General features: G+C 46.1%; 1 protein-coding gene across 2 annotated transcripts in view; it reads right to left on the bottom strand.

The window, feature by feature from the left end:
• Window positions 1–24,440, bottom strand: part of LOC143928272 (hepatocyte nuclear factor 4-beta-like) — a 92,020-nt gene extending 67,580 nt beyond the window's left edge. For both annotated transcript variants that reach the window (XM_077453055.1, XM_077453063.1), the window contains exons 1-2: window positions 24,289–24,440; window positions 19,600–19,748 (exon numbers count right to left, since the gene is read on the bottom strand). In XM_077453055.1, coding sequence (XP_077309181.1) covers window positions 19,600–19,748; window positions 24,289–24,404 — 265 coding nt within the window. In that variant the 5' untranslated portion in view covers window positions 24,405–24,440. The remainder of the gene's footprint in view (window positions 1–19,599; window positions 19,749–24,288) is intronic.
• Between the last annotated feature and the right edge of the window lie 1,584 nt (window positions 24,441–26,024).

Below are 26,024 nucleotides of genomic sequence, written 5' to 3'. Positions count from 1 at the left end.
TTTTTTGCGCGCCCCCCCCCCAAAAAAAAAACAAAATTTGAGCACCGGCCACCACTGGTAGTAAGTTAAAGTGGACACAATGCTAGTCACTTCTCCAAGAGGAATAGCAGAAAGATATAAACAATAGGAGATTCAATTAACAATGGGAATTTGCACCTAGGAGGCACACAATGGGGGAATTTTGCCATGAGCGAAATAGACTTTAGTAAATAGATTATAACAGGAGACCCTGGCATGGGGCAGCACAGTAGTGTAGTGGTTAGCAAAATGGTCGCTGGTTTGAATCCTGACCACGACACGACCTGTTGGGAGTTTTCATGTTCTCCCTGTGGGTTTCCTCCGGGTACTCCGGTTGACTCCCACACTCCAAAGACATGCTGGTAGCTTACCTGCATCCTGTCTAATTTGGCCCTAGTATATGTATAAATTTGAATTAGGGACCTAGATTGTAAGCTCCTTGAGGGCAGGAACTGATACAAATGTACAATGTATATGTAAAGCGCTGTTTAAACTGAAAGCACTATATAAGTACCTGTAATAATATAATTGGCTTTAAAAAAAAAACTGATTTTATTTAACATCTATTCTGAGTATCTGAATGTAGGAGGGGGTGAAGCAACATTGCATGTATCCAGATCCTAGGTTTGCAGAGACTGTGTATTTTGGGGAGACATGGACCCGAATCCGAAGAAAAAAAAAAACGGTCGGACATTCCGACAAAACAAATCCTGATTTTGGCACAAACTTGTCTTGCATACACACGGGCGCACAAAGTTGTTGGAAAATCCGATCGTTCAGAATGCAGTGACGTAAACCAAGTACGTTGGGGCTATAAAAGGCCAGTAGCCAATAGCTTTCGTCTCGTAATTTATTCAGAGCATGCGTGACACTTTGTCCGTCGGAATTGTCTACACGTGATTGGAATTTTAACAATCGGATTTTGTTGTTGGAAAATTTTAGATCCGGCTCTCAAACTTTGTGTGTCGGAAATTCAGACGGAAAAAGTCCGATGGAGCCCACACGCGATCGGATTTTCCGACAATGCGATCCGAGCGCACATTTTCCGTCGGAAAGTCAGACTGTGTGTACACGGCATTAGATGAGTTAAACTGACACATTGATTGGCATGTTGCACTTACCATGAAGATATATATCTGATGACAGGTCCACTTTATCTACAGATATGTCTTCCAATCAGGGGCATTTGATAATTCTTCACACTGCATCGCTCTGCTCTCAGGTGACCCCAGTGTTGCTCCTCCATGGATATAAAATGCTCTATAAATCTAGTTAACGCCTATAAAATCTCAGAGGAAAGTCAGTATCTGCCAAAGTTGTCTGTGCCAACCAAAATGTAGCGCTTCTATTGAGGCGTGAAGGATATGAGATGTCCTGGACTCTCCTCTCGTCTCTCCTATCCACTCTATGGTATGTTTTGGCGGATAGATGCCTATAACTCATCCAGGCCTCGATACACCGATGAAGGGAAAACAAAATTCCACAGCGCTGAGAAATTTGTGTTGTCAAAAGAGATCGCTCAGGGCAATAATGTACAGAAATGGTAAATACCAGTAAAGAATACTGCTCAACTATCTGACATGGTTCACACACTGGACAATATTCTAGGACAGTGGTCATCAACCCTGTCCTCAGGGCCCACTAACAGGCCAGGTTTTATGTATTACCCTGGGGAGATGCAGACTAGAATACTGCAATCACTGCAAATTATATCACCTGTGATGTATTTCAGTTACTTGCAAACCTGGCCTGTTAGTGGGCCCTGAGGACAGGGTTGATGACCACTGTTCTAGGACATCCATTCTCAACTGGTGTTCCATAGAACCCTAGGAAGGTTACTTGAGCAGTGGCTGATTGACCTCCCATGATACGGTGCCTTCATAATTTTGGCACCAATGACACTTGGCAGAGTCAGCTGCACAACACCAATAATCTTTATAGCTATCTGTAAGGGGGGGGGGGGGTATTCTTCCCACTGACCCCCAATGTAAGGGGCATTCTTCCCACTGATCACCAATGTAAGGGGCATTCTTCCCACTGACCACCAATGTAAGGGGCATTCTTCCCACTGACCACCAATGTAAGGGGCATTCTTCCCACTGACCACCAATGTAAGGGGCATTCTTCCCACTGATCACCAATGTAAGGGGCATTCTTCCCACTGATCACCAATGTAAGGGGCATTCTTCCCACTGATCACCAATGTAAGGGGCATTCTTCCCACTGACCACCAATGTAAGGGGCATTCTTCCCACTGATCACCAATGTAAGGAGCATTCTTCCCATTGACCACCAATGTAAGGAGCATTCTTCCCATTGACCACCAATTTAATTAGCATTCTTACCACTGGTCTACCAATGTAAGGAACATTCCTCCACTTGCCACAATTGTAAGAAGTATTCCTTCCACTGGCCAGCAGTGTAATGGTCTTTTTCCCACTGACCCAAAATTAATTTTTTTTTAACAAGGGTACCCCAAGACCTAAAAATATTTTTAGGGTTCATCTGTGGTACAAAAGGTTGAGAAAGACTGTTGTAGAACATTTTAATGAGAAATTAACCTATAAATTGCATCACCAGAGGCTTTTCCATAAGGAGATGACAGACGCTCCCATATTTCTTGCTCCTAATGGGGGGGGGGTTCTCTGGTCATGCCAGTTGTGCCCCTTTTTGGAGATTCGTTGTGGAGGAAGAATTGTGATGCTGGTGGGAGGAGAAACTGGTCTGCGCACCAGGGCACACTCAGTCGGATTTCCAATCCTTGCCTGTGATGTCACCCTGTCAGTGCGCGTAGCATGTGATTGATGCAAAAAATGGGGGAATGTCGCTGATGTGTTCTCTTCTCCCTCCTATTACAAACAGTGATTGGCGCTGTGTGGAGCCCTCTCTGTATGTGTGTTTTTTTGGGGGGGGTGGGGGGGCATGCACTGCATTAGCATTCTAAGGTGTTTTTGAAGGGGAATTCTTGTGACGTTCTGCATAAATGGTTAGAAACCTTTTGCGACCATATTTTACATTACTCCCATATCTAGGGTGTAACATTAAACATGATCACACTCATCCCTTTTACTGAATCCAGGAATTCTTCTCCCGTTAGGGAATTCCCAGGAATTTTGGGAACCCCTAAATAGATGTGCAGAGATCTTGCCAAGTCCCAGAGACAGAAAAGAGACTGTCGGGTGGTTTAGCTCTCCAGCATCTACTGACATGTAAAATATCAGTTTTGGGTGGACTGACCCTTTAATACTGTCTTTCTCCAGGACTCTTATTCCCCCTTTAATCCCTCATAGTGATATTCATGGCCAGATAAATCACAGGTTGGGATTGTGCGTACTCAGCCTATCACAGCTCCTTTGAATACGATGTAACATCTTGTGATATAGTTAATAACTTGGCTTGGCGCTCTCTCCACCCTTCGTTACACCCGCAGCGGGTGGTCAGATTTGTAGCTTCACGTGAAAAAGAGGTTAGATCAGGATACGGCGGAATATCTAACAGATGTCTGTATAAGACTTCGCACCAGGAGAGACCGAACCCTCCCCAACACCATGCGGTTCATAAACACATTCTGAGAGGCAATTAGGGGCTGAGAATCACGAGACAACTGGACATCTCCGCCGCCAACCAATAATAAGCAGCGTTGTGTCACCACAGGATGCTGCATACGCATAATGCACTTGTGGCATGGCAGGAATGCAGGAGCCTACACCGGACCCCATAGATCCATACTACAAGCCTGAATGGACCTGTCACCATGGATGATCATCATCCAGCTTAATGGTGGTCAACATATGAGGTAGAGGGAGCGTCATCTGGGAATATGTTACAAGAGATTGCTAGAGATCCCTGCCACTGCAATCCATTTATAAAATAAACTTGGTGAGAAAGAAGAACTCGGAGTATGTTCATGTAGCAAAGGTGCCCTTGGTGGATAAGATGATAATAATGGTGGGAGACCATTCTGCCCCTATGTTCATGGGGACAAGGACATGTTTCCCGCATCGCTGTCCCAGTGGTCTGTGGGTAGGGGGATCATCAGAATCTGGAATCCCTCTTTAAAATAAGGGACCTCACAGATATCCCCCAATGAGAAAATACGTTAGGGGTATTTAACCCATAGCTACTCATTCACGAATATAAAAAATACAAACAACACAGCGACAGTCCTTTATTAATCACTTGAGGTTTTACCCCCTTCATGATTAGGACATTTTTTGCTATTCAGAATGGAACTGTGGAATCTGTGTCTTCAGTCCCTAAAGGGTAGATGTCAGGGGTCTGTTTAGACCCCTGATCTCCCACCAACAGGGCTGATAGAAAAAAAAAATTGCAATCAATAGTAACAAATTGTACAAAAACTTAAAAAAATAAAATTGTAAAAAAATAAATACATAAAAATAAAAAATAAGAAAGAAAAATAAAGAAAATAAGAAAACTACTGACACCAAAAAAATATACAAAAATAAATTGTAAAAAATTATTTAAAAAATATTAAAAATAAAAAAAATGGAGCAATGTTCCTGCATAATATTAACCCTCCCATTTCATGCAGTAATGTGAGAAGGAGCGGAGGAGAAAAATACAGAGGAATAAAAGAGGTGAGTTGTGCATGTTTGCAAAATTAAAGCGGGCCACATTTTTGCCCCAGTCCAGCCCTGAGGCCGGGCGGTCCGGAACCAGTTAAAATATATTTGTGTTTCATGGAAAGGTTTGCATGTTTGCATTGGGAACGCATTTTTACCTAAAATAAATTTTTATACATTGACTGATTGTGACTTTAACACTTTATATAGTTGCTGTTTCATATTTTCATTACCATATTTCATTAATGAGATTATATTTTCTCCCTGTATTGGCCGTCTCTGTCTCGGATAGTGGAGTCAGCTTCCCTGCTGAACAGGTGCTAAAGTAAACATTGTAACGAGGGAGCAATTCAGGACAAATGGGTTTTTGTTGTTTTTAGTAATCGATACTTTGTTTTTCCTAACACACAACAAGCTTCCCCATCACACAGCTGATCTCTTTGCGCAGAGAGGCCTCTCATCTTCCTTTTATTATCACCACACAAGCGATGAAAGCTTTGGATCGCCAGCCCGGCACAGAACACTTATCAGGATTTGGGGATCTGCGTCATCCTCTGATGCACAGTCCTGGAGGAACTCTTAAAGTGCTTTTTTATGGGGTATGAAATGATGGCTCTGTCACTGCAAACGATTTTGGGGCCGTAAATCCAAACCGCAAAAGACGAGGAACCGGCCTGGAAAAGGCCCCACATCCCAGGATGAAGCACGTTGGGTTGGACAATATTACAGAGTTCTCACGCCTGTTCGTTATTTTAGGTTTAGGTGATTGGCGGATGGACGTCACTGACTTATAGCGAGTGGCCACTTGCCTTGCTGATTGGGTTGTGTAACTGGATCAGCACTGTGGAGGTTAAGCTCCATTAACCCGATCCTGCGCTGGAGGTTTTGAACTGCGCTGCAAAAGCCACAATTTATGAATTTTCTGTAAGCTGCTCCTATCATCCAGCAAATACTGAAACTGTGCTCAGCGCCGGTTCTACCACTAGGCAAACCAGGCAGCTGCCTAGGGCATCCAGCCACTGGTGTTCTTACGCTCTTCTCTCTGCAGCAAGCAACTAAGTCTCAGCATCAGCAGACAGTCCGTTTGCACATAGGGGGTTATTTACGAAAGGCAAATCCACTTTGCACTGCAAGTGCACTTGGAAGTGCAATCGCTCTAAATCTAAGGGGTAGATCTGAAATGAGGGGAAGCTCTGCTGATTTTGTCATCCAATCATGTGCAAGCTTAAATGCTGTTTTTTTATTTTCCTTGCATGTCCCCCTCGTATCTTCAGCGACTTTGCTTCCAAGTGCACTTTCAAGTGCAAAGTGGATCTTCCTTTAGTAAATAACCCCCATAGTGTCATAGGCACAGAAGCGACAGAGGACTGGGTCTGTGTCCCGAAGCAAGCAAACATTCATTGATGGGCACTGGTAGGCTGCATTGATGGGCACTGGAGAGGCTGCGTTGATGGGCGCTGGTGAGGCTGCGTTGATGGGCGCTGGCGAGGCTGCCGTGATGGGCGCTGGCAAGGCTGCATTTTATGGGCACTGGTGAGGCTACATTTCATGGGCGCTTCAAAAAAAAGTTGGGGTATACATGAGCAGGGCAAAGGAGGTGGAGTCGGGTGGAGCCAAGGGGGGCGGCAAAATGAGGTTTCGCCTAGAGTGTCAAAAATCCTTGCATCAACCCAGACTGTGCTACTGGCAGAAGGTTTATCCTTCTCGGCAGGACACAGGTAAGTATTATGGGGTCAATTTATATAACAATCATTGTCTGAATGCCAGAAGTGTTTGTCCAAGCCGAACTAAATGTCACTGTAATTTTTGCTCGAGATTAATGCCTGTATCATCAGCTCCTTCTGGTGGCCAAACTGGAGTATAGTTTTCTCTCCCAGTGATTCCACTGCAAAATTGTAACTTTATAGCAAATCGCATCATATTTTAGAAACGCTCCATCCTTCATCATTAAGCCCTGGTTCACACCAGTGCAACTTGTCCTGTGACTTGACACTTCAAAGTCGCATGACAAGTCGCACCCCATTTGCGGCAATGGAACTAATCAAATCGTTTTCAAATCGACTTTATTTGTCACAGAGGAGATGGGGGGAACGCATGTTCCTCCATCTCCTCTGCAGGAATCCTTCTGGGCTGTTTACAACAGTCCTGAGCCCAGGAACCACCATGGGCGGCAGTGGGAGGGGTGATGTAAAGCCATCCGCATTAAAGTGTTATGCACACTGAAGCTCATAAACGTCAGTTTTTGAGAGTTTGGGTATTTTTTTTTAACAGCTCATAAACTCCCCTCTATGTTATCCTATGTGTCCATGCACACATGGACGTTTGTGGACATTTATCAGCAGTGGAGTTTATGGGCTGTTTAACCACTTCCCGACTGGGGCACGCCGATGTACGTCGGCAGATTGGCATGGGCAGGCAAATGGGCGTACCTGTACGTCCCTTTAAATTTGCCGCCCTGCCATCGCTCGCGTGCCGCCACCGCGCTCGCATGCTGCTCGGGACCCCCGTGAGTCCGGTCGCAGGTCCCGTGGACTCAATCGCCGCGGGCATACCCGCGATCGTCTCACGGGGCGGCTGAACTGGGAGATGCCGTTGTAAACAGCATCTCCCCGTTCTGCCTAGCAACAAGTGACACTGATCTCTGCTCCATGTGATTGGAGCAGAGATCAGTGTTCACTAAAAGAAAGCCCAGCCTCCAACAGTTAGTAACACGCCCCTAGGAACACTTAACCCCTACACTGCCACCCACTGGTTAACCCCTTCACTGCCAGTGCCATTTACACAGGAATCACTGCATTTGTATAGCACTGATTGCTGTATAAATGACAATGGTCCCAAAAATGTGTCAAAAATTTCCGATGTGTCCGTCCACAATGTCGTAGTCACAATAAAAAATGCTGATCGCCGCCATTACTAGTAAAAAAAAAAAATTATTAATAAAAAATGCCATAAAACTATCCCCTATTTTGTAAACGCTATAACTTTTGCGCAAACTAATCAATAATCGCTTATTGCGATTTTTTTTTACCAAAAATATGTAGAAGAATACGTATCGGTCTAAACTGAGGGAAAAAAATGTTTTCTTATATATTTTTGGGGGATATTTATTATAACAAAAAGTAAAAAATAATGCATTTTTTTTTTCAAAATTGTTGCTCTATTTTTGTTTATAGCGCAAAAAATAAAAACCGCAGTGGTGATCAAATACCACCAAAAGAAAGCTCTATTTGTGGGAAAAAAAAGGATGTCAATTTTGTTTGGGAGCCACGTCGCACGACCGTGCAATTGTCAGTTAAAGCGACGCAGTGCCGAATCGCAAAAAGTGGTCTGGTCTTAAGCCAGCAAAATGGTCCGGGGCTTAAGTGGTTAATAAACGGCATAAAATCGCGTTCAGGAGTCGTTTTTCTGACCACAAAAAACGCCAAATAAAGGCTCAACAGCGTTTAACGTTTTTGAGCCATTGAAATTTTTATATATATATATATATATATATATATATATATATATATATATATATAGAAAATATTTTATATATATATATATATATAAATATTTTATATATATATATATATATATATATATATATATATATATATATATATATATATATATATATATATATATATATATATATATATATATATATATATATATATATATATAGAAAAAAAATGTTGATGCAGAAAAACGCAAAAAAATGCTATTGCAAAAACATTAAAAAACGTTGAAAGATTCACTGCAAAGCTACTGCCGTTTTTAGAACATTATTTTAACGTCCAGTGTGCATGGAGCCTTACATGACAGACGATCGCTGCAGCCGTGATCCTGGTATTAACCATTTCCGTCAGGACGATTATATATGTATAGCAGACGGGAAGTGTATCAGACAAAGAGTTCTTCATGTGATGGCAGGTAAGGAAATAAAAACCTGGTAATAAATATTGCTTCACACAGATCTGCTGTATTACAAACAAATGTATACTTAAATTATGAATATAAATAAAATGGTATAAATATATAAAATTAACAAAATCTAAAATATTGAAAGTGAATATATAAAATGTATAAAATATAAAGAGAGGCGGCAGCCATACACAATCCAATGATTTCCAAGAGCCCTGCTGTTTGTAAACGCGCCCTTACCAAATGTCATTTATCTGTAGAAGGTTATAAAATTTGACACAATTTGGACACAGCAGCAGCAAAATTCCCCGAAACGCACCGAAGGACGCCGGATTATTACATTTGTCATTCGTACAAGATTGTATATTATTGTAATGCTTGTCTGGAGAGCGCACAGCTGCCTGTTACGGTGCCAGTTGCTGCACATGTGTTATGTGAGGCTCAGAGGATGATACTGATATAATGTGCAGATTATTCTATCACTGACCTCCGTAGAGATATGCAGAGCATTGCTCCATCTCATCTGTCCCCCCGACAAATGTTTATTGATATATTCTGAAGATTATTCCATCACTGACCCCTCTAGGGTTCTGCAGAACATTGCTCTGTCTAAAGTCCCCAGATATATTTTGATATATTCTGCAGATTATTCCATCACTGACCTCTCTAGAGATCTGCAGAACATTGCTCCATCCCATCTCCCTCCTGCAGATGCATGATTTACTCTACAGATTATTTCATCATCGACCTCCCTAGATATCTGCAGATCATTGCTCTGTCCCTTCTGTTTCCTAATACATATTGATATATTTTGCAGATTATTCTATCACTGACCTTACTAAAGATCTGCAGAACATCTGTCTCACCTCCCTCCTGCAGATACATAATAATATATTCTGCACACTGAGTGTTCCATCACTTTCCTTTCTACAGGTATCCAGAACGTTGCTCCATCCAACCTACCTCCCACACATAAATAATGATATACTCTGCAGATTATTTAATCGCTGACCTCCCTACAGACCAGCAGAACATTGCTTCATCCCTTCTCCTTCATCCAAATATATATTGATATAAACATCTGCAGAACATTGCTCCGTCCCACCTACCTCCTGCAGATACATATTGATTCTGTATATTCTGCAGATTATTACATCATTGACCTCACCAGAAATCTGTTGATCATTGTTCCATTACAGCACCCTTCCTACAGATATGTATTGATATATTCTGCAGATTATTCCATCACTGGCCTCTCTAGTGGTTTGCAGAACATTGTTGGATCCTATCTACCTCCGACAGATACTTATTTATATATTCTGCAGATTATTCCCATCATTGACCTCCCTAGAGATCTGCAGAACATTACTCCATCCTCTTTCCATCTTGACAGATACATCTTCATATACAGTGTTCTGTAAATTATCACTGACCTTTCTAGAGATCTACAGAACATTTCTCCATCTCCCTCTTGACAGATACATATTGATATATGTAGCACCCTCTAGTGTGCAACTAGTGTAGGTAAATGTATTTTGTTGACTCGTGGTAATTATGCGAGCCTGTAATTAGGTCAGGTTACTTCCAGTCAGGTTGGAAGGCTCTGCAGGCAGGGCCGTCTTTAATATTGAGTCCCTCCTTACATCAGGTGCCCCCAGCGAAGTCCCTCCTTACATCAGGTGCCCACAGCGGAATCCCTCTTTACATCAGGTGCCCACAGCGGAGTCCCTCCTTACATCAGGTGCCCACAGCAGAGTCCCTCCTTGCATCAAGTGCCCACAGCAGAGCCCCTCCTTGCATCAAGTGCCCACAGCAGAGCCCCTCCTTGCATCAAGTGCCCACAGCAGAGCCCCTCCTTGCATCAAGTGCCCACAGCAGAGCCCCTCCTTGCATCAAGTGCCCACAGCAGAGCCCCTCCTTGCATCAAGTGCCCACAGCAGAGCCCCTCCTTGCATCAAGTGCCCACAGCAGAGCCCCTCCTTGCATCAAGTGCCCACAGCAGAGCCCCTCCTTGCATCAAGTGCCCACAGCAGAGCCCCTCCTTGCATCAAGTGCCCACAGCAGAGCCCCTCCTTGCTTCAAGTGCCCACAGCAGAGCCCCTCCTTGCATCAAGTGCCCACAGCAGAGCCCCTCCTTGCATCTGTGTCCCCAGCGGAGCCCCTCTTTACATCTGTGTCCCCAGCGGAGCCCCTCCTTACAGCGCCCGAGTGCCCCCTATGGACGGGCCGCCACTGGTTGAACATTGTTCCTTCTCAACCCTGTTTCTACAGATACATATCAATATTGTCATATTGGGGGGATGTCTAGCTCAGTGGTAGTTACGTTTTCAGTGAGTTCACGGCCAACAGGAACTTTAGTTTAAGGGCATGGTAGCCCAATTTTATTGAAAGTAACAAAAATAAAAGTTCATACATGCATGGGTTGCCCACACAGGGGTTCTTCTCCCAAAAATTACAACACAAAAATGCCAAGCCACCTGGCTCTCAAGGCTCACTTAGCTTTGGCCGCAGTACAAAGTTGCGCAGGCCCACTCCTGAAGGGGTTCTCCTGACACTCCAGGCTTTCACACTCCTTCAAGACTCATGTCCCCTCTGGTCCCCAGGACTCTCTCTTCCAGTTGTCTCAGCTATGGTCTCCCCCGGCTCTCTAAGCTGGCCCATTTCTCTCAGTCCACTGACCAGGAACCTCTCCCACATGGAGTGCCGTCTCAAGGCTATTGCCTGGGTTGATAAACGGTAGCACACCTCCCTCCTGGCTGCAGCAACTACTCCAACACCAACTCTCCTGAGCTATGCTCAGATCTGCCTTATAATGGGTGTGTGCCCATGGACACGCACACAACCTGCAGAACTTCTGGAAAGCCCAGACACAAGACTGAAGACTCCATCCCTCCCAATGCTCTTTGAAGTCTTCAAGTTTCCAGCCCCAGTCCAGACTTACAAAATCCAGAGAAGACTTTGTTTTCTTTGCTCACCAATCTTCTACTGGAACTTCTCAAACTGCCTCTTTGAGAGTCCTGTGACCATTTTACACTCGTTTTCACCGAGACCAGGGGCTCTCACTCTCACAATATATTCTGCAGATTATTCCATCACTGTCTTCTCTAGAGGTTTTCAGAACATTGCTGGATCCTCATACATCTCCAAGCGAGCTTTAAATTGAAATGGACGGACACACCGTTCTGAAATACTTGGGCACGCTCATCCCCTCAAGGTTGTCAAACATTTTCGACCTAAATTCCCCACCCCTTCTGAAAAAGATTAAGCACCTTCATAACAGTTCGTAATATTACCTAGGAAGAGTGCTTATTGACGGAGATTAGTTGTATTTCTAAAGTTTATAGCACGACAAACGTTTTTTTTTATAATCCTATCTACCTCCTGCAGATACTCATACTCTGCAGACTATTCTATCACTGACCTCTCTTGAGATCTGCAGAACATTGCTCCATTCCATTTCCCTCTTGACAGATCCATATTGAAATATTTTGCAGACTATTCATATCTTGATATTTTTGCATCTCCTGTCTGCAGAAATAAAGTGTGACTGGGAGGAGAAGGAGGAGGAGGTGTCACTGTGAGGACATTACAGAGAGATTTATCTCATGTGTGTTCTTTATCAGATCTGAAATGATTTGAGACCTTTGTGAGACACTGAAGATATCAGGTAACTCCTGCAATAAAAACTCATCCACTCTAAAATCACATCTCCCCATTCCATAGTGGGGGCCCAGAGACTAAACTTTGTCTTTCTTTTTGCTATATATAAAATAAAAAAAAAAGACAAAGGACCAACAAAATGAAGATACAGAGGCATATTATACTCCATACAATGATACACATCATAACAGTTTGTAATATTACCTAATAAGAGTGCTTATATTGACGGAAGTTGTATCTCTAAAGTTTATAGCACGACAAACATTTTGAGTATATAATTCCACTAGGCACAGTATGCACTCCACCACCCTATAGGAGCACGTCTGTATATGTGATTCCGTGAATCTCATCTCTTATGCCCCGTACACACGATCAGCCTTTCCGACAACAAAACTGTGGCATTTTGTTGGAAGGGTGTCGGCTCAAACACAAATGTTGGCCAACAATTACGACCGTAGTGATGTACTACTTTGGGCTCCTATTGCTAATTTCGTGTTCGTAGAAGTTTAGTGAGTGTTGATTCGTGCTTTTTTTTTTCTTCGTTTTTTATTTTGCGCTATTATTATTAATATTCTTGATATCACTTGGAAAAAAAAAAGCCTTTGAAAATCTGTTTGCAATAACTCCATCAGTATCACCAGCAAAGCAGCCTCATTATTATGTCATTAAAGAAGAGATTTGTTGCGCTGCATCTGGAGATTTCATAATTTGCCGCGTCACGAATGTTAATTCTCCATTACCAACGCTAGTTTATAAGACCGGCCGCTTCTGCTTCTGAGCATGCGTGGACTTTTGTGCAACGGACCTGTGTACACACGATCAGACTTTCAGACAACAAAGTTTTGTTGGCGGAAAATTTAGAACCTGATAGCAAACATTTGTTGGTGGAAAGTCCGACAGCAAATGTTCGATGGAGCGCACACACATGGTCGGACATTCCGACAACAAGCTCACATCCAACATTTCCCATCAGAAAATGTGTGTACGCGACATTACAGTTTTCCTTGTTTCTTAAAATTAAAACAATAAAACGGAAAGAAATGGCTATACATAGAAAGAAAGGAGAGATGGGAGTCAGAAGTAGGGAGAAGTGGGGGAAGGGGGGAGGGTGGGACCATGAACATGGATCCACAGAGTAGCTAAGTTATAGCATAATTCTGGGAATTTGTCACAAAGTGGAGATGCAAAGGGAGGTTTTGTAAGATTCATGTAGCTGGGTCATTCCCCAGGAGGGCCTGGCCCTCATCAGAGTATACAAATAATTTCCATAGAGTCTAGGTTTTAGAGTATTGGTCCTGTCAATGTCTGGCCGAGAGGATAAGGTCCTCCATTTTGTTTGTCTGTGACCTTTCTAAGCCACATGCCGATGGTCGGTGGGTGTGAGGATTTCCAATGGAAGGGAATACATGATTTGACAGCATCTAGGAGGTGACAGATTACGGACCTCTTATAGATTTTCTCCTTGATCGTGGAGGCATGGAGGAGAAAGAAGGCGGGATCGTCCAGGATGAGGCGTTTCATAAATTTGTGTGTGATGTGGCAGACATTTGTCCAGAAGTCTGCTATTTTGGGACACGCCCAGAAGATATGTAGAAGAGTTCTTCGGTCCCTCTGGCACCGCCAACATAGGTCGGGACGTCGAGGGGAAGAATTTATGTAGTTGGGGTTCTGTACCACCCTCGACATAATTTTAAAGTTAGTTTCTTGAATTTTAGTACAGATAGAGGATTTATTAAATCCTGTTCTCACCTGATCAGGCCCAGAGGTTGGTAGTCAGCTGGGGGCGTAATCAACGGGTTGTAGGTGAGCAAGAGTGTGTTTGAGCAGTATTCCTTTAAGGTCGTGAGGGGTTGGCTAGATTCTCTGGGAGGGGGTATGGACTATAAGAAATGGCGGAGATGAAGTGCTTTGAAAAAATCCAAGCAGAAAGGACCTTCTAGATTTGTGAGGTCTGATATGGACATCCATTGTCCTGCGGCTTGGAAATAGTCTAAGCTGATCAAGTTCTGAAAGAACACATCATGAAGTCCCGGTATGAACTTAGGGTTACCCAACATAGAGAACAAGGGCGAGTTTCGGGATGAGAGAGAGGCTTGAGTGAACATATTTGCGCATATGCGCGTAGCGGGTCCAATGAGAGGATGTCGTTTAATGTTGGTGGGTAGAGTTGCGTAGCACTGTGGTGCTCTATGGAGGGGTATTTCACTTTGGGTTTCAATTGAGGCCATAGCTTGGCGTCCCAATGTCTGCACCAGTCTATTAGCCTCCCTAGGTGTGTTGTCTGGTAGTAAGTGCGAATGTCCGGCATCACTAAGCCACTATGTTGTTTGGGCGGAGAAAGTAATTTTCTCCTGTCGTGGTTGTTTGCGGGCCCAGTTGAATTCTGTGAACAGTGAGTGTGTTCATTTAAAGTAACTTACTTGAGATGACTAGGTAAGGCCTGGAAGAGATACAAAATTTAGGGAGGTTACTCATTTTTATTATGTTACAGCGACCAAACCACGAGTCAAGACCGGTGTGCCATGTGTTAAGAAGGTGCTTAATCTTTTTCAGAAGGGGTGGGGAATTTAGGTCAAACATTTTTTAAAACCTTGAGGGGATGAGCGTGCCCAAGTAATTCAGTGTGTCTGTCCATTTCAATTTAAAGCTTGCTTGGAGATGTACGAGTTGGGGCTGTGGTATAGCAATCCACATCGCTTCTGATTTGGTAAAATGAATTTTTAGATCGGAGAGGGCACCTTAAATTTCGAATTTGTGTAGTAGGTTCGGGAGAGAGATGACTGGGTTCATAAGTGAAAACATCATATCATCAGCATATGCTGATACTTTTTGTTGCGAGTTTCCTGCTTTGATACCTGTGACGTCAGGATTTCGCCGCACATGACACAGGGTTCCAAGGAAAGACCGTCGAGCTGCAGGTTGTTGCGGCGGCTTCGGTCCTTCATGTCACGATGTGCGTCTCATGATTGCTCCAGGACTGCTACCTATCAAGAGTGAAGAAAGCTGCATCTCCTGCAGTTACTCTGTCCGCGAGCGTGTTAACAACATCTCTCACTTCCCAGATGTCCTGGAGGTGAGTTTCCTCCAGCCGGAGGATCAGGGCCTCAATGTCCGTCCTGGTGGGGAGGGCTTGTAATAGTGACGAGTTGGCATGCGCCTGGTAGTTGAGGGGAGGTAGCCATCTCAGGTCAAAAGGCCACCGGTGTCTCTGAGAAACCGTCCGAAGAGGGACTGGGAGATGGGGACTGCATGTCCGAAGTCTGGGCCTTCTGGAGCCGCCAATCTAACGCCCGGGGAATGTCTCTGGATTTGTGAGAAGTATTGCTGTATATTGACTTTTGACATGCTGGAACGGGTCACCCATGTTGACGCTGTGCGTTTAAGCCATTTTGCAGATAGCATACCGGTCATATCTGGTTGATTTTGCCGGGAACTCTCAGAATATGCAACTTCACTTGGTCATGTCCAGGCCACGCCCCCGTCAGACTTCACTTTCTGCATACTTGCTTGCTTCAGATCAGTGCCTTATGGTGTATTGAACCTGAAGGATCAGTATGACAGCCAGGCAGTTTCAGGAGGTCAGTGTTTTTCCTTTTTATTTTTGATGGAATATTACTTGATTTCTATCTAGAACATTAACGGCCAGCTCACAACAAAATAAGGTGCGGGAAAGGTGAGTTCCATGTGCATTTCCTGCACCACAGATAAATGTGGCCACAAACGTGCAGCATTTGCAAGATGCACGCAGGTGTTAATGCATTGGTAATAAATAAGCTATAAAAACCGGACCTCACAGCAAAAACCGGTCATCGGCTCTCCTCGCGCTGTCAGTGTGAGGAAATGAAAGCCGACAACCAGCTTCTGTTTACATTGTGATCAGCTGTGATTGGACACTGATTGTCTCTTTACCTCAATCTGTGATCAGCTGTGGCCGGAGGACATGGCGATCACAGAGTGGGTTTGCGTGATCACGGGAGGAAATCAAATCATATGACGGTCTCCCAAAACTGGATGTCCGCACTGTAGCCATCGTTCGGCTATAGGGTGGTCGGCTAGTGGTTAACACGCACACACCACACATGTGCTTGCATGGGCGGCAGAGCGTTTGTGCAGGGAGCGTGCTCTGAGCAACGGTGACTGAACGATCACAGACAGATCTCCATCTCTAGCAGTGATTGGGGGTTGGTGGGAAAAGCAGCCACTGCGCCCATCAAATTCAGCCACTGCGCCCATCAAATGCAGCCACTGCGCCCATCAAATGCAGCCACTGCGCCCATCAAATGCAGCCACTGTGACCCCCCCCACTGGCTGCATTTAACAAGGTAGGTGACCCCTTGCCCGCTCGTAGTCTGGCCGGAACTTACCCCATCTTGGTGACGAATCAGGCAGCAGGTGACTCAGGAAATGCCAAAGCAATAATCATCAGTGGAGTCCAGCTGTGTGCGTTCAATTCTCTTCTATGGAGGCCACTGGAAGAGTCACCATACAGAACTATAATAGATGACAAACACACCATGTAAGAGAAAAGATACTACAAAATGTATAACAAAAAAAAAATACACACAGTACAATAAAATAAAAATCTCACGGAAACACTCGCCAGACCACCAAACCCCCACACACTAAACTGAATGATGAACTAAATAATAATGAGATGGGAAATGACTGTGAAGTCAACAGTGACCATTAGGAATTTGCTGATACCAAGTATGCTCCCGATACGATACTTTGCGTCTATACAAAATGAATGGACGCAAATCGAATTGAAAAGATATGCATGTGATCTGAACAGGAATACGGTGCGATTCCTGTCCAAATCGCATGCGGGGTTCCTCACCGCTCAACTGCAAAGTATCAGTGTGTACTTGACCGAAAATATGGGTACTCACACTCGCCGATAACAAAAAAAAGGGTATTGGTGCAAAACGTGAATATAACAGAAATATAAATAATAAACACTCCTAGAGGAGTGGACAGACGTCTTTCCCCTGGTGTGATATTTGGGAGCTGAGTCACATGGAAGTCCTCAGGTCTTGCTCCCTTCCCTTACTCTGATCAAATGGAAGTCCTCAAGTTCTGCTCCCTTCCCTTACCGGTCACATGGAAGTCCTCAGGTTCTGCTCCCTTCCCTTACTCTGATCAAATGGAAGTCCTCAGGTTCTGCTCCCTTCCCTTACCGGTCACATGGAAGTCCTCAGGTTCTGCTCCCTTCCCTTACCGGTCACATGGAAGTCCTCAGGTTCTGCTCCCTTCCCTTACCGGTCACATGGAAGTCCTCAGGTTCTGCTCCCTTCCCTTACCGGTCACATGGAAGTCCTCAGGTTCTGCTCCCTTCCCTTACCGGTCACATGGAAGTCCTCAGGTTCTTCTCCCTTCCCTTACTGGTCACATGGAAGTCCTCAGGTTCTGCTCCCTGCCTCTACTGGTCACATGGCCAAATGGCATTTAAACATGTGATTTCAGGTAGTGCCACTAACACCGTACAAAATGTTGTTCTTGTTTTGGATAGAAGGGGAAGGATTACAATTTGTCAGATTTTTTTTTTTTTTTTTTATTGTCTGTGCCCCCATTTGGCAGACTTTCCCTCACTTCCTGTGGAAGGCACAGCCAGAAATAGAAGCACTTCCTGTCCTCACAGGAAATCAGGGAAAATTTCTCCAACTCGAACACAGAAAATAATAAAAAACGCGGGTTAAAAATCACATCAAGCTTGTCACCCAATAAGGAGCAGGGGCTTCTGTTGGGCGACAAATGCGAATTGAAGTTAATAGGCTGCCCTATCCGCAACACGTGTAAATCTCACTAAAAAAAATTGCGAGTGCAGTAGCTTGCTCCCGTTACGCAAGATCTGAACTGGGCCTTATATGTTCCTGGCGTTCATAGATTGGAAAAGGGATGTTCCCTCCAATCAGATGACAGTAGAACACAATGACTGTACTTTGGAATAAGACGTTCCTATTGGTTCTGCTGTTGTTGAGTTGCGTCACGGGGGATCTGGCCCTGGCGTGCTTTACCTGTTGCGGTTTCGGATAAATAGTTTCTCAGCATGTAATGACTGCTCAGCTGGGTGAAGTGTGAGAGCGAGTGGGGGGGGGGGGGGGGGGGGGTCATTCATCAACCAGCCATATAAGAGAGCGCTGACAGCCACATCCTCATCATCAGAGCTGGGACCCTACCACCCCCCGACATACACGGTGAGAGCGCCTTGTCTGGCTGATCCAGACTGCCGCCTGCTTCCCGTGACTCTCTTCGGCCAGCCCCTCCCACTCGCCCACACTGACAGCAACGCAGCCTCTTTTCCAGCCCTGCGTCTGAAGAGCGGGCCTGCAACTGGCCGGCAGGAATTCTGCTGCGAGGCACATCGGAAGCCACCTTTGTCGCTGAGACACAGAGGACGCTGCCGGAGATTTAGGTCACCGTTAGAAGAAAGGGCTCCGGTGTGTCTGCGTTCCTGGATGGAGAGGAAACTCAATCACACCTCTGCATGTATGCCGCTTCCTAGTTAACCACTTTCATCATATGTACTCTGCTACATATTTTTGGTAAAAAAAAATTCCCATTTTTGGTTTGCCCAAAAGTTATCACATCTACAAACTATAGGATTTTTTGGGGGGGAATTTTTTTATTTGTATTTTTACTCGTAATGGAGGTGATCAGCGATCTTTGGCGGGGCTGCAACATTGCGGCGGACAAATTGGACACTAAGTGACACTTTTTGGGGACCAGTGACACCAATACAGTGATCAATTCTAAAAATAGACACTGTTACAGTATAAATGACACATCGGTGCAGCGTATCAGTGCCCGTCAGTGCAGCCTATCGTTGCCCATCACTGCAGCCTATCGTTGCCCATCACTACAGCCTATCACCGCAGCGTATCGTTGCCCATCAGTGCTGGCCGGGTGACACAGATCAGGGATCTCTCTCTGAGACGCTGCTTCTATATGAATAGCCAGGCGCTGTCAAACAAAGTCCCGCCTCCTAGACCAGCTACTCTAATAGACAGCACACTGGTCCAATGCCGATCCAGGAGGCGGGACTTTGTTTTGACAGCGGCCGGCTATTCATATACAAGGCGCGTCTCAGCGGAAGATCCCTGCTCTGTGTCATCTGGCTGCCTGATCCTTATGACAGTTTCCTGGCTGATCGCTTCTGGCAGAAGTGGTGCAGCCTTTTTTTTTTTACAGAACATCAGAGTGGCCCGGGGGGCAGGGAGTCCCCCTCCTGATGGCCGTAATGCTTCTGCCAGAAGCGATCAGACAGGAAACTGTCAGCCCAGTCTGCCCCTGCTCCAAACTCACCCTCCACTAATTTCCACTCGCCAAATGCAAGCAGGAGAGTGGAAATTTTGAGGGCTGATACAACAGATTTACAAACTACACATAGATACAATGTGACGACATGTACTGTAGGTAGAAATGTTTAACTTCTTACCGGGTTTCACAGCATTCATGACGGCACGGGATGACTTGAGTACGGCTTCACAGATGGCTCTCTGGTCAGCGGTGAATTTCCCATTGGTGGGGAAGGAGCAGGTGATGTCTGAGCTGTAGCAGTAATATTCTACTCCCATGTCGAACAGGCTGCAAGGGACAACAGACGAACGTTGTACAATTTTTCTTTCTATGCCGATGTTAAAGGAGAAGGCAAAACTTATTTTCGTGTTTATGTTAACCCATTCGTTTTTTTTTATTTTGTCAACTTTGTTCCATTGGGGAGATTTCCCTTCACTTCCTGTCCTCAAGTCCAAATAGGAAGTGAGAGGAAATTCCTGGTAGTCAGTAGAACTAGTGTCCCCACTGGAAGATCTCCGTACTTGTAACTCTGATGAAACAAGGTGTGTTCACCCCCGAAACGTGTTGGCTGTTATATGTGACTTAAAAACTTTCATTTAGCCTGGTGCTCTTGTTTTGTTTTCATGCTATTCATCCTTCATTAGATGTGGACATAAAGTTGGCCACCCAGACCGATAGACTGCATATTCATAGATCACTCACATTGAATCCAATGCAACCCTTCAACAGATCCCCAGGGAAGAGTGGGTGATTTTGATAAACTTTATTTTTACACAACTGTCTAATTGAACCATGCAGCCCTACCAGGTGACATTAGTAGTGTGCAGGGACCCTGGTGCCATGTGATACAACTTTGCTGCAGCCGGCATTAGAAAACTAGTGTCAGCTGGTCTAGGACCCTTGGAGAACCCATCCAATCACCAGGACCCGTGGAGAACCCCTCCGGAGGGGTTCTCCAAGGGTCCTGACGATCGGAGGGTTCTCCAAGGGTCCCGACGATCGGAGGGGTTCTCCAAGGGTCCCGACGATCGGAGGGGTTCTCCAAGGGTCCTCCAAGGGTCCTGACGATCGATCGTCAGGACCCTTGGAGAACCCCTCTGATCGTCAGGACCCTTGGAGAACCCCTCCGATCGTCAGGACCCTTGGAGAAACCCTCCGATCGTCAGGAACCTTGGAGAACCCCTCCGATCGCCAGGAACCTTGGAGAACCCTTTCGATCGTCAGGACCCTTGGAGAACCCCTCCGATCGCCAGGAACCTTGGAGAACCCCTCCGATCGCCAGGAACCTTGGAGAACCCCTCCGATCGTCAGGAACCTTGGAGAACCCCTCCGATCGCCAGGAACCTTGGAGAACCCTTTCGATCGTCAGGACCCTTGGAGAACCCCTCCGATCGCCAGGAACCTTGGAGAACCCCTCCGATCGCCAGGAACCTTGGAGAACCCCTCCGATCGCCAGGAACCTTGGAGAACCCCTCCGATCGTCAGGAACCTTGGAGAACCCCTCCGATCGCCAGGAACCTTGGAGAACCCTTTCGATCGTCAGGACCCTTGGAAAACCCCTCAGATCCTCAGGGCCCCTTCAATGTTCAGGACCCCTCTGATCTTCAGGACCCTTTGAAAATCCCTCCAGTCATCAGGACCCCACCTGTCTTCATGGGTCTTTGAGAACCCCTACAATTTTCAGGACTCCTTAATCAGCCAAGAGGTAGTGTCCCCATCATCAGGCAATGGCGTGGGCACTTGAATATGGATCCTCCCACACTGCTTCGCAGAGAAAAAAAAAAATTGAGACCCAGTTTGTCACATGACACAGGAATTCCAGGCTTTTCTTTTTTTATGAAACCAATTGATTAGTCAGAAGAGGATAGAGGTTTGGTCAGAAATCAGCTTTAATTTAGCTTTTCCCATTGGCCTTAATGTCGCTTACCCCTAACTTTTACTAAGATGGGTTGAATCTACCATTAGGTAATAGAGGCAAGAGAGTGGATTTTCTTTGTTCAATTATCAGCAGCGCATTATTTCCCCCACGATACACACAAATACAAACACTCTATTGGCTTATTATAGAAACATTATTCAGAAGAGCTCCAACTTTTGTCATTAAAAAGCCATCTTTGAAATCCATGCAGTGACTCTGCATAGGCTAAGATGATGTCATCAGTCTGCTGCAGGCAGGAGGAAGCATTCATTTCCTCCTCTTCCTCAGTGATCAGGCTGCACATTGTAACTTTGTAGCATGTTGCAAGGTGAGATGCTTCAGGAGGGGCTGATCTGCGTCAGACATTTATAAACACAGCCACCTGGATTGACATGATTGGCTCATCTTGGCATCTCAGCCAAGGAAGTAGATGGTCTGAGGAAAGATGTCTGAACAAAGATGGCTCTGTACTTCTGGAGAGAAATGCAAATGAAGGCATTGTCAGGGGGAGTTGCTTTGATTTCAGTAATAAATACCTGGAAGGGTTACACTGGCACATTATTTAATATGAAAATGTTAGTTTTTTTTTGTTTTGTTTTTAGCACCATCTTAACCACTTCCCGACCAGCGCACGACGATATACGTTGGCAAAATGGCACGGGCAGGCATATTGGCGTACAGGTACGTCCAATATTCAAAGCCGCCCTGCCGGCGGCACGCTCCCGCGCTGGTCGGGACCCCCGTGAGTCTGGTCGCGGGACCCGCGGGCATCCCCGCGATCGTCTCACGGAGCGGCCGAATGGAGGAAATGCTGTGTAAACAACATTTTTCCATTCTGCCTAGCAACTAGTGACGCTGATCTCTGCTCCATGTGATTGGAGCAGAGATCAGTGTACACTAAATGAAAGCCCAACCCCCCCACAGTTAGTAACACACCCCTAGGAACACTTAACCCCTACACTGCCACCCACTGGTTAACCCTTTCACTGCCAGTGTCATTTACACAGGAATCACTGCATTTATATAGCAGTGATTACTGTATAAATGACAATGGTCCCAAAAATGTGTCAAAAATGTCCGATGGGTCCCCGACAATGTCGCAGTCACAATAAAAATCGCAGATCGCCGCCATTACTAGTAAAAAAAAAAAATAATAAAAAATTATTAATAAAAATGCTATAAAACTATCCCTATTTTGTAAACGCTATAACTTTTGCGCAAACCAATCAATAATCGCTTATTGCGATTTTTTTTACCAAAAATATGTAGAAGAATACGTATCGGCCTAAATTGAGGGAAAAAAATGTTTTTTTATATATTTTTGGGGGATATTTATAACAAAAAGTAAAAAATAATGCGTTTTTTTCAAAATTGTCGCTCTATTTTTGTTTATAGCGCAAAAAATAAAAACCGCAGGGGTGATCAAATACCACCAAAAGAAAGCTCTATTTGTGGGAAAAAAAGGACGTCAATTTTGTTTGGGAGCCACGTCGCACGACCGCGCAATTGTCAGTTAAAGCGACGCAGTGCCGAATCGCAAAAAGTGGTCTGGTCTTTGACCAGCAAATTGGTCCCGTCTGAAAGTGGTTAAAGAGGAAGTAAACCCTGATGAGTTTACTTCCTCTTTGTCTCCCTGCAAAGGTAAAGCATAATGGACTACTGTGCATCGCATAGTAGTCCATTATGTGTCACTTACCTGACACAGGAGCCAGCGATGTCACCGCTGTCCCCTGTAGTCCAACGCATCCATCTTCTCGGTGGGGTCTCGCTGCTCCGCCGCTGTCATTCGGTGAAGCCGCGATGACGTCACTCCCGTCGTTAACGATGCCATGCTCAGTACGCCTGCGTGCCGCTGTCTACGGCGCATGCATCGTAGACAGCGGTGCCTGTCTTTCGCCAAATATCTCCTAAACCGTGTAGGTTTAGGAGATATTTCTTGGACCTACAGTCCAAAAAAAAAAATTTAAAATAAGCGTATATTGATTGGTTTGCGCAAAAGTTATAGCGTCTACAAACTAGGGGATAGTTTTATGGCACTTTTATTTATTTTTTTTGTAAGTAATTGCGGCGATGACTGAGACATTATGGGGGACACTTTGGACACTATTTTGGGACCATTGTCATTTATACAGCGATCAGTGCTATAAAAATGCACCGATTACTGTGTAAATGACAGGAGCATGGAAGGGGTTAACACTAGGGGGCGATCAAAGGGTTAAGTGTGTCCTAGGGAGTGATTCTAACTGGGCGGAGGGCGGAGGGAGGGCAGGCGCGCGGGCTTCCATTCACGACAGCGTTCACTGCTCCGATGTCACGTCACAAGGCAGCATTCTGCGGCTCCGCGACACGATCGGTGGCAGACTGGCGGACATCAAGTCCCACCAATTAAAGGGGACGTACAGGTATGACCATTTGCCCACCGCTGCCGTTGTGACCATGTATACTGACGTGCAGCGGTTGGCAAGTGGTTAATTGAACAAGCTAAATTTAGAAGTGGATTGGTTGCTATGCACAACTGTCCAGAGTCTGTGCGCACCGAACGCTCTCATTTTCTTTTTCTGGCAGATACGTACGAGGGCACACGAGCCCCACCCTGCTCCCGTTTGTATTGGGACTAGAATGCAGACATGTGGGTGGGTCCTACGGTATGAGGAGGCGGGGCTTACCCACAACTATGCCGCCATGCTTTTGTGCCAGGAAAGAAAAATGACAGATTCTATCAAATTCCCCAGTTCAAAATTGCTCTCTGTCAGCACCGAACGAAATTCAGCACAATCATCGACCACCTCCATAGGAGAGAAAATGTCATACCAATCATCTACAGCACAAATAAATGGCAAACTGCTGAACAGATTTCACAATGTCAGTATGAAAACCAACCAAACATTTCATAGATTGCAGAGAACTCGCCTTATTCTGCATCCCGGGACCTTCTCCTGTATGTGAGGCGATGCTTTCCCGCCACAATCTTTTTCATAGTGGCAATTGCAAGTAAACAAACAAAAACAAACATCCGTTACGTCCATAGGATAAAATGCGCAGATAGGGAACCGGAAATCCCGCGCATGCGCACTAGGGGCCGCGATTTCGGGATCGCACTGCGCATGCGCGGACCTGAAATCCCGCGCATGCGCACTAGGGGCCGCAATTTCGGGATCGCACTGCGCATGCGCGGACCGGAAATCCCGCGCATGCGCACTAGGGGCCGCGATTTCGGGATCGAACTGCGCATGCGCGGACCGGAAATCCCGCGCATGCGCACTAGGGGCCGCGATTTCGGGATCGAACTGCGCATGCGCGGACCGGAAATCCCGCGCATGCGCACTAGGGGCCGCGATTTCGGGATCGAACTGCGCATGCGCGGACCGGAAATCCCGCGCATGCGCACTAGGGGCCGCGATTTCGGGATCGAACTGCGCATGCGCGGAACGGAAATCCCGCGCATGCGCACTAGGGGGCCGCGATTTCGGGATCGCACTGCGCATGCGCGGACCTGAAATCCCGCGCATGCGCACTAGGGGCCGCGATTTCGGGATCGAACTGCGCATGCGCGGACCGGAAATCCCGCGCATGCGCACTAGGGGCCGCGATTTCGGGATCGAACTGCGCATGCGCGGACCGGAAATCCCGCGCATGCGCACTAGGGGCCGCGATTTCGGGATCGAACTGCGCACGCGCGGAACGGAAATCCCGCGCATGCGCACTAGGGGGCCGCGATTTCGGGATCGCACTGCGCATGCGCGGACCTGAAATCCCGCGCATGCGCACTAGGGGCCGCGATTTCGGGATCGAACTGCGCATGCGCGGACCGGAAATCCCGCGCATGCGCACTAGGGGCCGCGATTTCGGGATCGAACTGCGCATGCGCGGACCGGAAATCCCGCGCATGCGCACTAGGGGCCGCGATTTCGGGATCGAACTGCGCATGCGCGGACCGGAAATCCCGCGCATGCGCACTAGGGGCCGCGATCGAACTGCGCATGCGCGGACCTGAAATCCCGCGCATGCGCACTAGGGGCCGCGATTTCGGGATCGAACTGCGCATGCGCGGACCGGAAATCCCGCGCATGCGCACTAGGGGCCGCGATTTCGGGATTTCTACGTCATTGCTACGACCGGGATTTCTGAGAGCTGTGTTGAGTATTCATGATCAGAGGGGCGGACCGTGTCCGTTCTGTGCCGCACACAGCACACCATGACTGACCACTGATTATATATAATGATCCGTCTGTCTGCTTGCTGCTTGACTCATGAAGTCTCTATCCCTCCAATCACATTTCTCCTTCAGGAAAGGGTCTCCTTTTCTGACATTTCTCTCCTACAATAATAATCTGTATTTTCTATTTCAAACACCATCCCTCCTGGAGGAGTCACACTGCACATCACCCACACATTACACATTTTACTGATATAAATGACATAGAGCAGCCGATCCGTATAGACAGGACCAAGAGAATACGATGATCAGTTCTCACAGGTACCAAACTGGGTGGATGAAAATCAACCATCAGGCTGAACTATTTCCTCCCACTCCATCATAATGTCTTCCCATGTTGCTGGAGGCATGCGCATGCGCCTTGACACAGGTGAATCTGATGCTTGTGTCCTTGGGGGATGAGCAGGACGGCCCACCAGGGGGACCCCGA

This window comes from Lithobates pipiens, unplaced genomic scaffold (assembly GCF_037356315.1).
Source record: "Lithobates pipiens isolate NorthernLeopardFrog02 unplaced genomic scaffold, aLitPip1_a1.2 Scaffold_10, whole genome shotgun sequence".
In the NCBI taxonomy this organism is placed as follows: Eukaryota; Metazoa; Chordata; class Amphibia; order Anura; family Ranidae; genus Lithobates; species Lithobates pipiens.
The sequence above is the reverse complement of the archived record's forward strand: the minus strand, read 5'-3'. Positions and strand labels throughout refer to the sequence as shown.